Here is a 13,079-nt window from a genome sequence, read left to right on the forward strand (position 1 = left end):
TGTCCATATCCTCCCTCTGACCCACACATTTCATTGTCTATCATTTACCAAATCTAGAAGGACCATTATTTCTCACGCTATTCAGAGTGTTCACATTTCGGGATGTGATTGCCAGCAATTTCCTGCTCCCTGGCCAAAAAGTCCTGAGCTCTCAAAGCTGCTCAAAAGAGTCAGTCATGGGGCGCCTGGCTGCCTCAGTCAGTGGAGCGTGCGACTCTTGATCTCCGAGTTGTGGGTTCGAGCCCCACGTCGGATGTAAAGATTACTTAAAAATAAAATCTTTTATTTTTTTTTGAAGAGTCATAAAAACAGGGGCACCTAGCTGGCTCAGTCGAGGTTGCGGCTCTTGATTTCAGGGTCGTGAGTTTGAGCCCCACATTGGATGTAAAGATTGCTTAAATGAATACATAAATAAAAACTTTAAAAAAAAAGAGTCATACACTACCTATGGGGGTAGACGATGGGGAAGGGGTGTGCTGAGGATTTCTGCACACTGGGGAGGCAGGCGGTGTGGTCGGAGAGGAAGTGCACATAAAACCACTCTGGTTGCAGCAGTAGCAACAATCGAGACACCGGATGTGAAGCTCAGAGGGGAGGGGATCTCACAGAGTTTCTCAAACATGGATGCTGGTCCCACATACAGCTCTGCCTCCAAGACAGAAGAGCTCGGGCTAAGCTCCTTCAACTGGGCTGGGGTCATGGGACACAGCTTACAAAAGGGAGTGGTTCTCAGTGTTTCACAGGAAATTGTGGTGAGTATGGAAGCTCAGACCAAACGAAGATTTGAGAATGTTGAATCTATTCATTCTAACAACACACCCACCATTTACTTACCGCTTCAAAAACATTGTTCGGTCTCTTGAAGTTCCTGTCCCAGTCAAGGAACTAGTGTTTGTTTTTGGTCAGGGGAAAAGGTTGTGAGGGAGAGATTTAGCTTATAAGGCTGTTTGTATCTCACTGTCTTCCATTTTTTTATTTGATGATAGCTGCGGAAAGTTAAGGGCAACCATTTATTAAACTGGACATTTGACTAATTGTGACACTGTTTCCTAATATTTTCAATAAATGAACATTTATTCTTATCGAATCTTAGCTGGGACCACCTTAGAGGTCATCTCTGGCCCATTAACATCGCCTTGGGGAGTTCTGAGAAAAATACAATGCCCGGGCCCCACTCAATACCAACTGAATCAGGATCTCAAGGGCTGGGGGCAACGTTAGGTTTAAGGTCCCACAAGTTATTCCAATGCAGCCAGGATTGAGAAACTGCTCTTGTCTCACTTTTATTTTATGGATAAAAATACAGAAGTTTAAGAGATGAAGGGACTTGCGCTCACTTTGGCAGCACAAAAGAGATGAAGTGATTTGCCCAAGGTCACACTGCCAGTAAATGGTATCTCACCCCTAACTTTTCTGATGGCCCATCCAGTGTTCTTTCCACTATGCCCTTTCGTGTCTTCTTCTAGAACTTAGGGTTTCACTGAACATTATAGTTAGGTGATTTACAGTTCAGGGAGAAGGGACAGAGTCCATCAGTGAGGCTGGGTGGGGAAACTTGTAAGGACTCAATCAACGATTCTCCAGGACATGGCTCCTTTCAAGTCGTATTGGTGGGAGGACAGTCAAATGAACTTCTTTTGCTAAAAGCATTGCCTAATACTGTAGTGTCCATTAGTTCCTCGTTGAGCAAGTCAGCTGCTCATGACTCAGTTGCACCCATGAAGAAGACAGTCATGAGTAAATGTTCTCACTTTCAGGAATTAATCATATTAAAGCAAATGACAGGATACATCAAAGACTCTTAATATTTGAGCAGGGGTGGGTGTTAGGGTGAGGACTCGCAGGTCCCATCTGAGAACTGGTAAAGGCTATAACCCCCTCCCCCTGAAAAATACACACACATAAATGTGGCAAGTAATTTCTGGAGCTTCACAGACCATCCCCTCCATCCTCCCCCACCCCGGGCAAGTTCAGCCATTGACACCAGATTAAGATCTCCTGGACTAAATGCTTTTGAAGCTCTATTTTTTAGTGTTTCTCAAAGTGTGGTCCAAGAACCACAGAAATCACAGAATCGCCTGGGGTGTTTGTTCAAAAAGCAGATTCCAAGGGCAGCCATAGACCTACTGTTTCAGAATCTCTGCAAGTGAGGCATAGGAGCCTGTATGATATTAAAACGTTCTAGATGATTCTTTTGGACGCTAACATTTGAGAATGAGTGCTTTATCCCAACTTGAGATTTTTTATAGTTTTTGAATATTTTCATTTGCTGACAATTTAAGGTTTCATCTGTTCAATTGTCAATTATACCAAATAGTATGTTTAGTATGAATTCATTAAAGAATATTCACATGTGGATATGCATAGGAAAAACAACTGGAAGGATAGGTAGATAACCGTCTCTCTCTCTGGGTAATGGGAAGATGGATTATCTTTATTTTTTCCCCTTATCCTTCTATTCTATTTCTCTCTTTCCTATTTTCTTTCTTTCTGTATTTAAAGAAGATTCTTCCTCTTTCTGAGTTCAATTCCTCCATCTGAAAAACAGGGTATTGTAACTAGGCGAACTTCAAGGCCATGTCTCGCTCTGGTGGTCCGCGACACCACATAACCGGGTAGCTCCCTTATCCATTTAATCACATGAACTGCAGGGGTAACAACAGTGTTCATAGAATAATTACATATTATTTTTATACATATTACGTTGTGATGCTTAGCAAGCTTTTCATTTTTATTTTTGTATACAATTCGTTTTTTCCCAAGATTTTATTTGTTTATTTATTTGAGAGAGAGAGAGCAGGAGAGCACAGGCAGGGGGTGCGGCAGAGGGAAAGGGAGAGGGAGAAGCAGGCCCCCCGCTGAGCAGGGAGCCGGATGTGGGGCTTGATCCCAGGACTCTGGGATCAGGATGGAACCGAAGGCAGTCGCTTAACCGCCTGAGCCACCCAGGCGTCCGTTAGCAACCTTTTTAATTCAACAAAATTACTCTCTTCCTCCTCAAGGAGTTGGAACTGAAATGAACTCTACTACCTACACCCCAAAAAGTTAATCCTCTCTCTTAAGCCTTAGAAAAAGCCGTCCGCACATACCTCTTGGGCACATAAGAACGATTGTGAACCAAAAAGCCAGGGCGTGGTCGCCCCGCCCACCGGCTCCTACATCACCACCCCTCTCGCTGCTTTCAAGCGCGGAGATTGGCTAAAAGCAAGAAAGAGCCCCGCCCCTAGTCTTATGACCCGCGCTGAAGCGCCGAGTCCTGGCGTTTGCAGTGCTGTGGTCGGTGGTCGGCGGTGCTCTTGCCCGGATTCCAGCAAGTCTTTTCCCTGCTGTTGCTGCTGTTGTTGCCGCCGCCACCTCCACCCCCACCAGCCGGCGCCGCCTCCTGCTTTGCGGAATCATGGTGTGCTTCCGCCTCTCCCCGGTTCCAGGCTCCGGGCTCGTTCTGCTCTGCCTTGTCCTGGGTGAGTTGTCGGGCCCTCCTGCTCTGTCCCTCAGCCTGGGCCCGGGGAGCCCAGTTCAAAGGCCACAACCTGAAAGACTGGTCCGGGAGAAGCGGGGGGCGGGGTGAGAGGCTGAGCGGCTGACACTGGGCGGCGGCGCTTGGCCCGGGGAGGCGAGCCGTGACCTAGAGAAGGCCTGACCGAGGGATGGCGGGGAGGAAGGGCCCGTGAGAGTGAGAAGGGGCAAGGAAGGGGGGGGGGTAGGTGGGGGAGAGTGAGGAGTGGAGCCGATCTGGGTAGGAAGAGTAACTTGGGGAAGATACTGAGGAGTGAGTGTAGGAGGGACGTACGTGCGATTCTGGGGTGGCAGAGACAATTCGGAGAGTCCTGGTTTCTTAGGATCAGGGAAGAGTTTTGAAGATGGTGGAAAACTGTGGGATGAGAGCGAAAATTGGGGGGGGGGGAGACTGGCCTGCGTGAAGAAGCTTGGGGGAGGGGTGGGGGGTACGAGTAGAGTCTGGGGGACAGCGAGAGGGCTGGGGGCGGTTTGTGGGTGGGAGTTCGATGCCATGGAGGAAGGGTAAGTAAAGAGATGAGGAATGATGCTGGATTTGAGTTTGGTAGTTGGAGTTTCGAGGGGTAGGGACCTAAGGTGGCCCGGGGCAATTTCCAAGCGAGAAAACTCGGACTAACCTCTGGAGACTAAAGGGATGAGGGGAACTTTAGTGGGGAGTGAAGATCTGACTTGGAGGCGTTGGGGATGTCGGTTTCCTATCAGCTTTGCTATTTCCAGCCAGATCCTGATTAAAACAACAACTTAAAAAAGCCTTTAAAAAAAAAAGTCTCCTGGTATTTCGGTTGGGAGGGCCTCCCAGATGTGAGGTTTTGGGGGTGGTGTATCTGAGTCGCGTATACTGCCTCTCTGCCTTCAGAAGCTCGTTTTCTTCTCGGTGGCACAACTGGCCTTTTACTTCATTTTTGGAGGAAAAAGATAGGTAATTGCCAAAGACTGGGCTGTTAGCAAGTCATAAGAATGGCTGGATGAATGTTGGCTGATTGTATTATATCCCCTCCCCCAAAGATCACTGGTGCCCCGAGGGCTGTAATGCCTGAAAGGTGACCTTTGACCAGAATGTCTCTTCCTGACCTGATTGAGCCTGTACTTGCTGCTCTCCACTGACTTGCTGTTTGTGACCAAATAAACAGAAGGAACAGACCCAGATGGGAGTGGAGAGGAGATATATTAGGGGTCCGAGAAGGCAGTGGGAGCTGCACATTCCCTCGTTCACATTTCAGTAGAGTAAAATCAGCATCCTAAAATACTGGATTCTCCAACAGGGGACATTTGGCAATGTCTGGAGACATTTTTGGTTGTCGCAACAGGGGATTGCGTTTGGCATCTAGTGCGGAGAGGCCAGGGATGCTGCTAAATGTCCTGCCGTGCACAATATAGTGCCCCCCACAAAGGCCTAGCCACCCCAGAAAGTCAGTGGTGCCAAAGTTGAGCAGGCTTGCTCCAGAGTGATAGCGTTGGAAGGGTTCTTTTTTTTTTTTTTTAAAGATTTTATTTATTTATTTGACAGATAGAGACAGCCAGCGAGAGAGGGAACACAAGCAGGGGGAGTGGGAGAGGAAGAAGCAGGCTCATAGCAGAGGAGCCTGATGTGGGGCTCGATCCCATAACGCCGGGATCACGCCCTGAGCCGAAGGCAGACGCTCAACCGCTGTGCCACCCAGGCGCCCCCGTTGGAAGGGTTCTTGATGATCTCATCTGGTGATTCTGAATCAAGGATCTTTTTGAGGGGGTGCCTGTCAGATTAAAAACTCATTTCTAAAATAATACTAAGAAGTTGTCTTTTTCACTCACACTCTCACCAGTTTACAGTGGAGTTTTCCAGAGGCTTCATAATGTGTGGTGACATCACCACTCTGATGGCTCTGATGTTTTCTTCCATTCACTTCTCATTTTTCATTTCAAACATGGCAAATGCCAGGAGATAGAACGCACGTAAACCAAAGCTCTTTGAAGTCCCCAGTGGATAGGAGAGTTAAGAGGTCCTGAGACCAAACGTTTCAGACTCCCCGATCCAGTGCAGCTGTCCACATAGGGCAGGAGACGCCTCCATAGCCCTTCTGAAAGGGGGCCATGGAGACTTTGCTCAAACACAATTCGAAGTCACACTGCTGTGAAGCACTTACTGAGGGGCCAGTGACCCTAAGAGAGGATTGTTTACAACGAAAAGCACCTTATCAGTGACTAGAACACATCTGACCGAGGCATCTGTTAATCAGTAGTTCACTGCCAATTGAATCGGCGCAAACACAACATGGTTATTGTTTAGAGGAAGTGAAAAAAAATAATAGTTGTCCTACTTGTTGGCTTTTGTGTCATTAGATTTTTTTGGTTTCTTTTTTTTTTTAATGAAAGCTTTTTTGTTTTGTTTTTACAAAAGCAGTGCTTGCTCATTGCAGAAAATAAACAGGCAAAAAGAAGCACATAAAAGAACCCGTCAGCTCATCTGCTAGTTTGCCATGTATTGAACAGGACTAACTAGAGTCATCTTCTTGGAAGCTTTCCAAGATCGATTTCCTCCACTTCCAGGTTTAGAACGGGATTTGGAGGAGTAAAAGTTCACAATGTACCTAGAGTAGATTTTTCAGAAGATACCAGGATGAACTAGAAATCATCTCTTCGATACGGCTGCTTTCGCTGGCAGCTGCTGGTTCAGTGTGGGGCTCGGACTCCTTCCCTGGGGCTTTCTCTCTCAAACCTGGAGCACAGTCTTGTGTTGCTTGGTGGGTTTTGCATACATCACAATGGATACCAAGAATAGGTTTTTAAGAACTCAGTAAATATTTGTAGAGTACCTGTTGCGGATCTTGTGCTCTTCTTGGGTACTGTTGGAAGGGGGATCTGTCCTGAATTTATAGTCTCATTAGCTTGAGTGTTTAAGCTGTGCCAGTTTCACTTTGTAACTTTATCCCAGCTCCACGGAAACTTTTTAAAAATAGCTGCTTTAGAGCAAGTATAGAGAAGAGTTCTTAGCGGTTATGTATTGGGCCTTTTCACGGAGATGAAGTTATGCTCTTTATTTGAATGAATTACAACTGACTAGAGGACTTTCTGAAGAAAAGCTATTATGCTTTTCTTTTGCATTATAAAGAGAGTAGTGGCTAAAAATCACTTCCTAGCATCATTGTCTTAAGTGTTTTTTCTTCGCGACATCATAGATTTCAGAATTTTTCTGTGGTTATTGATTTTTACAACTAGTTTGACTTCTGGTTTTTATAGGGTTGGTGCTTTTCTGGGTGGGAAAAACCTTCTATAAATAGCCTGAGTATGTACTTCACTGGTAGGAGGCCCTCCCTCCCACAAATGGTTATCTATCCATTGCCCGGTGAGCAGAGACCTGAGTGTTGGCAGGGAGGCCAGCCAGATGACCATCTGGACGAATAGGAGTAAATCTTGTTGTTCCCGAACTCTTAGGTTATTAGGCTAGCCTATTTTCCACTCTTTTTAAAAATCCCATTGCCAGTCAAGTCTCCCCTATGGCATTAGTCTCTGAGAGCGAAGACTGCCTTACGCACCGCTGTTCCCATTGCTTACTTAGCACCTGGTACGTGGTTAACCCTCAGTAGATTTTTGTGGAGGGTATTCATTGGTGGGCACTGGGGATATGACTGTAAATTAGGCCAACTTGGTCTCCTTTTTCTTCTGTAAACCTTAAATTACGTTTTGCAGGAAGTGTTTTCACAAAGAACCAGTCTCTCCTTTTGGAGGTGATCTGAAAGGAAGCAAGCAGGAGATCTCTCTGTAACCTTAACCACATTTCCTTAAACTGATAACTTTGCTTTCAAGGTTCTGCTAAAATTATTTTTAGCTATAATACAGATACTTGAAAGGACAGGCTTATTATTTGTCCATTAGTCACTGGTTATCACATTGATAGGATTATAGATACTCAAATTATTTCCCAGGAGTGCAGCTTGCTTCTATATCCTTGAGTGAAATTTGCCTTCGACGATTATTTCATAGCACCGTAGCTGACTTAAGTGACCCTTGGTGCAGGAAGCCTGCTCTTCCTCCTGTAGTGACAAAAGCATTCTGATCATAATTTCATATTAAAGTGATCAGAGATCGCCTCAGATCCAAAAGTGTACTTTATAAGTACTTGTTGGTATCTTGCTGTGCATTGCAAAAGAATTCTGGAGGCCTGCCAAACGCCACTCACTCAGCAATAAGCATTTTCCATTAGTTGAATGGTGTTGAATCTTACTTCCTTACCCACTGTCTGATCTTAAAAGTAAATTATTTTGTAGCTTAAAATCATTTCATTACTTTTCTTTTTAAAAGCGATTTACCAGAAATCGAGACTATCGGCAACTGAATGGGTTGTGCCTATATGAGGAAGCATAAATGAGGACTTGTAAACGAGGAACAGTTAATCTGATTTATTAAACCTAATAACCGCAAAGAAAGAATAAATAGGTACTGTATGCCTATGTTGTGCTTGTTTTTTTTTTTTTGTTTGTTTTTGTTTTTGGAAGACCCTTTGCCCAACATCATTCTGAACCGACGAGTTTGAGTTCAGGAGTTCATAACTTAATATGATGAGAGTAAACCTAGAACTAAAATTTGGGAAGGATCCCTTTAGGTGCTTTATTTACTGGAAGGGAAGCTTGTAAGCTGGAGTATCCAACTTGCTTGGCAAAGTTCTCTTAGCTCTGAAGGGCTTGCATACTTTCGAAGAAACTGTTCAAGAAATACTCCAATTCTTAGCAAGGATAACTTGCCTAGAGTCTCACAGCTAGTAAATTGGACTGACTTGGTTTGAATTCCAGCTTTTCAGTGCCAGGGATGGGGCTCTTAATCGCTTCATTATATTGCCTCTTAGATCATTGTTTTTTATTGGTTTTGTTTTACCACTACTATTATGTTCCCACCCCACCCCCCTTTTGTTTGCAAATGCATATTTTTCAACTACACTTCGGATCAGATAGACTTGTAAAAACCTGGCCACTTTTTGCAGCATCTCATGCTTGGCGAAATAAGTTGTGAGTTCTGAAAGAACCTCTAAATGAACTTTTTGGAAATAAAATTGAGAGGATATTTAAATTTGAGAAAGTTCATTTTGAGGCATGCCTTTTTCTTTGGAGAATAAACTCTCAGCTCTATAATTACACACTCTAGTATATATTCAGCTATGTGGGGTTTCTTTTGAAAAACATCATTTAACTAAATTTAATTATTTTTTTAATTTGAGTATAGTTGGCACAGCTGTGGGTTTTTTTTTTTAATGTCATGAGGACTTTCAAACAAGAATGGTTTAGCTATGCTAAAATCAAATACAGCACTAAGGATGGAAATGGTTTGCCTGATACTTTTTAGCAAAGTGTAAATGTTTCAACTATCAACTTGCCTTATGGGAAATACATTATTCCTAGCTTGAAATTCATGTCAAAATTTATTAGGCGAAAACTGACTTGGGGGTTGAGGGCGTATCCAGAAGCCAGATAGGCTAGGTTCATGATTTGGAAGAGCTGAAACTCTGGCCTTTTTGTAATTAGATTAAACTATATTTCAGCTCCTTATTGCAGGGTATCTTTACCTTGAGACGATCAACCAGAACTTATTGAGAAACTAATATGTATTCCACACTATTAGGAATGATAGGAGATGGGGGGAGAGTAATAGACATGGTCTTCCCAACCATGGCCCCCGTAATGGGTGATACTCATGTAAGAAGCGCACTCCTAGGGGCTGCCGCATAGATTAGATCATGTGTTGGTATGGGAGGATTGGAATTCAAATGAGTGGCAGAGATAGTACCAAAAGGGGGAATCTCGAATCCATATATATCATTCAATCACAGACTCGGGTCCTTTTTTTATTAGTTAACAAATTACCTGCTGTGTACTATAATTTACCATGACACGTCAGTTTGTTGTGAAGTTACAGTTGAAAACTGCTGTTTTAGAGCTTGTGACAATATAGGAGTCAGGATTTACAGGCATAAAATAACTGAATAATTCAGGATAGTATAAAATTAACAGAAAGGTGGGGGTATGCACCATGTATGACTGCTCTTCGAGGCTTTTACAGTTAAGGAGATCTTGGTGGAGAAAACAGCTGCTGAAAAATGGGTAGCTTATCAGTCCAGGTTCTTTTCTTTTTTTAAGATTTTAATTAATTAATGAATAGAGAGATAGCATAAGGAGGCAGAGCGGCAGGCAGAGGCAGAGGGAGTAGCAGGCTTGATCCCAGGACCCGGGGATCATGACCTGAGCCGAAGGCAGATGCTTAACCAACTGAGCCACCCAGGTGTCCCCCAGTCCAGGTTCTTATTTGTAAGCACCAGAAATGAAATCTGATCGATCTTAAGCGGAAAAGGAATTTATTGAAAAGATACCAGGGTATATGCATAGGCTTGGGATCCCATCATTTCATTGCTAGATGCATACCCAGCAGGTACACATCCACGTGTGTTCGCCAACGTGTCCATGTGTAGTAGGACCAGAGTGGAAACTACCCATAAGCCGTCTGTGATCTGCCATAGATCAGTAGTGGAGTATTTACCCAATAACAGAAAGCTACACATACAGAGTGAGAAGGGACAAACAGCAGCTGCACCATCCGGGGTCAACCTCACACGCAAAGTATGGGCTGGAAGAAGCCAGCTAGTGAATGGTTCCATTGATACCAGGTTGAAAAACAGGCGAAATTAATCGATGTAGTTCGAAGTCAGGATAGTGGTTGCCCTTGGGAGGGAAAAAGGTACCTGGAACGGGGAACAGCAGGGGCTTCAGGGGCACTTGGAATGTTCTGTTTCTTGACACAAGCGGATTCAGCTTGTGAAAATTATTTGAGCTGGCCGCTTCATGTCACGGGTGCTTTTCCCTTTCCGTGGGTCATAGTGTGCACTCTTCTGTATGTATGGCGCGCATCAGTACAATTTTACTTCATGAAAAACTGTGTGTCAGGTAACTCAATTTCGAGAGCTCCTGGCTGTGTATCTCGAAGCCTGGTTGAGTTTCCCAAATCACGCCAGTGAGCCGCACTAACAGCGCGGAGCGTGAAACTGCAGGTCGTGCACGCTGCTGGCCTCCCTGCCTGGGACCTTGATCCTGGTGTAGCACCCCCCCTGCCCCAGGGAGGCAGTTCCTCCATTCTGGGCTCCGTTCTGCCGCCCTCCTATCTAAAATCTGGGGTGGATGCCTCTGTCAGGCGGAGCCCAGCACGAGTGCCCATCCTTGCTGCAAGGGAGGCCAGGATAGCAAGTACCTGACATTTTCCGCTTTTACAGTGAGTGGTGATAGCTGCCAGAAATTATTAGGAAGAGGCAGGATCAGGGGGTGTTTCAGGTTTGGGGGCAGCCAAACAGAGGGGGCAGTCCTTCCTGAAGTGAACATTGAGGTCAGTAGAAAAACCATCAATTTCGAAGGTTAGGGACCATCGAAGCCTAGGGGTAGAAATTAACTAGAGCCTGGCGTTTGGGTCCGGTGGAACAAGTTCAACCGGATTAAAGGGTGTGTTCTGGGAAAATGGTTTGAGAGAAGTTGAAGGAATAGGGTGGGATGAGATTAAGGATTACTTTGAAGGTCAGGTGGAGGAATTTAAATTTAATATGGGAGTTTTGGAGCTCGTAAAAGCAGCTAAGCAAGTGCCCAGCGAGGAAGACGTATTTAAGGACCATTAATCAGGGAGCGTTTCTAGGGACAGCTAGGAGGCGTCTGTAGTAATTTAGGGGTGGGATGGTGGGTCGGGAATAGAAATAAAAGGCCAAGGTTGGGTTTAAGAGAGGATTTGAAGGGGGAAAAATCAATAGGACCTCAGCAAGGGAATGAAGTAGAAGCTCGTTCCCAAACTTGCGAGCCCGAGTGACTGTACTTGGTCCTGCCTCCCCTTGAGAGCTAGAGAGGTTGAGAAGGGGACCATTTAGAGGAAGCAGAAGAGTGAATTTTAGTTCGGAAAATTTTTGCGGGTACGGTGATAGATAACTGAGCGAAAGTGGTTTCCGGCGCAGTTGGGAGAGATAGAGGGGAAGGGGTGGCTCCCACTGGGAGAAAGGCGGGGAAGGCACCAGAACAGAAAGTGCTGGAGCCCTCAGGGCATTTCTCAGTTCTCATTTTCAGGTCTGCAGCTAGACTCTCTTGAATTAGTGTAGTGGTAAATTTGAACCACACCTTGTGCCTTCTGCTTCATGAAGTGTGAGGTCTCCCACGGGGGCAGGTCGGTGTTGTCACCATTTTCTGCCATTTTCTTTCTGCGACTTTAATATCTCTGGAAAGTAAGCGATGAACCGGTGTGAGGCTTTTCTTGGTTATTTCCAGCCGTTTTGAATCCTTTGCATGCAAGGAGGTTATGTTAAAGCTAGGGACTTGGAATGAGACCGAGAGAGACAGCATATGAAAAGCAGGCCTCCAGGCGGTAGGAAACATTAGAAGCCAGAGTTCTCAGCACCGCTGCAGGATAGCCTTGGGTCAAGCACGACAGCTCCTCCATTCCATATCGTACTTAGAATGGCTACGAAACCTACTTAGGCCTCACGAGGTCATTTCAAGCCTTGGCCAGTCCATTTAGGTACTTAGTGACCACAAGCTTTAGCGTAATCCTCAGCCTTGCAAGGCAGCCCAGGCTGTGGAGCATAACGTCCATCGGCTTTTGTGCACGACTGGAAAGCTGTTGCCGAGGCATGCCTTCTTGGGATTCCTTTCCGGACTTCACGCTCTGTAGTCCGTGGCGTGTCCCGACTTGCAGATGACGCTGGACTGCTCAGGTATCATTAAAGGATACGCATCTGTCTTAACAGGAAACAGGCTCACCCCTTGAGTAATGTGTGAGACAGTGAAGAAAATCCTTAAAGGGTTGTCCGACGTTTATGCTGCTGGCGTGTTTGCTGGCACATAGTATTTTGAGTCCCTGGGCTCTTCAGTTTAATGGGTAATGTTCTGTGTTTAGCCTGGTGTAGATCAGAGCGAGGTTAGCTCCAGAGTCCCCACCAAGGCTTTTCTGTCCCTGTAAGGTTTCTCTGCCTAAAGAGGTAGGAGGTTGAGAACATAGGAAGTGACTTTGAGTCCGTGTCAAAACACTCATCAGCTTTCCTAATCGATTGGATTTTAAAATAAAGTGATGAATGTTACATTTATAAAAAATTAACCTTTCGTTTTTAGACCTAACAACCTTTGAAACTCTGTTCTTTTGGTCACATGGTGCACATGCTTACTAAGAGCTATCCCACGTCTTCATATCGGAATAAAGTAGTTTGCCCGGACATCCGTGTGTCCTAGGTCACATAGCTTGTGACAGAATTGAAAGCAGCAAGACCTTAGAACATCCAGTCTGTCATTATTTTGACAAAGTTCCACTGGCTGGTTTGAGGGAGACAGGGTTTTGTGTTTTTGTTTTGTTTTATTTAAAATCAGTTAACATATAGTGTATTATTAGTTTCAGGGGTAGAATTTAGTGGTTCGTCAGTTGCATATAACACCCAGTGCTCATTCCATCAACTGCCCTCCTTCGTGCCCATTGCCCAGTGACCCCATCCCTCCAGCCCCTTCCCCTCCAGCAACCCTCAGTTTGTTTCCTGCAGTTAAGAGTCTAATGGTTTGTCTCCCTCTCTGATTTCATCTTATTTTTTC

The 13,079-nt window shown here is 45.0% G+C and overlaps 1 protein-coding gene across 3 annotated transcripts in view; it reads left to right on the forward strand.

The window, feature by feature from the left end:
• Positions 1 to 3,234: 3,234 nt before the first annotated feature.
• The window catches only part of LAMP2 (lysosome associated membrane protein 2), a 37,457-nt gene continuing 27,612 nt past the window's right edge, over positions 3,235 to 13,079 (forward strand). For 2 of the 3 annotated variants that reach the window (XM_045814815.2, XM_087859553.1), the window contains exon 1: positions 3,236 to 3,461. In XM_045814815.2, coding sequence (XP_045670771.2) covers positions 3,398 to 3,461 — 64 coding nt within the window. In that variant the 5' untranslated portion in view covers positions 3,236 to 3,397. Of the gene's footprint in view, positions 3,462 to 13,079 lie in introns of all 3 variants that reach the window. The other variant, XM_087859552.1, reaches the window with a different exon arrangement.

Source organism: Ursus americanus, chromosome X (genome assembly GCF_024610735.1).
Source record: "Ursus americanus isolate L20-20 chromosome X, mUrsAme1.1.p, whole genome shotgun sequence".
NCBI lineage: Eukaryota > Metazoa > Chordata > Mammalia > Carnivora > Ursidae > Ursus > Ursus americanus.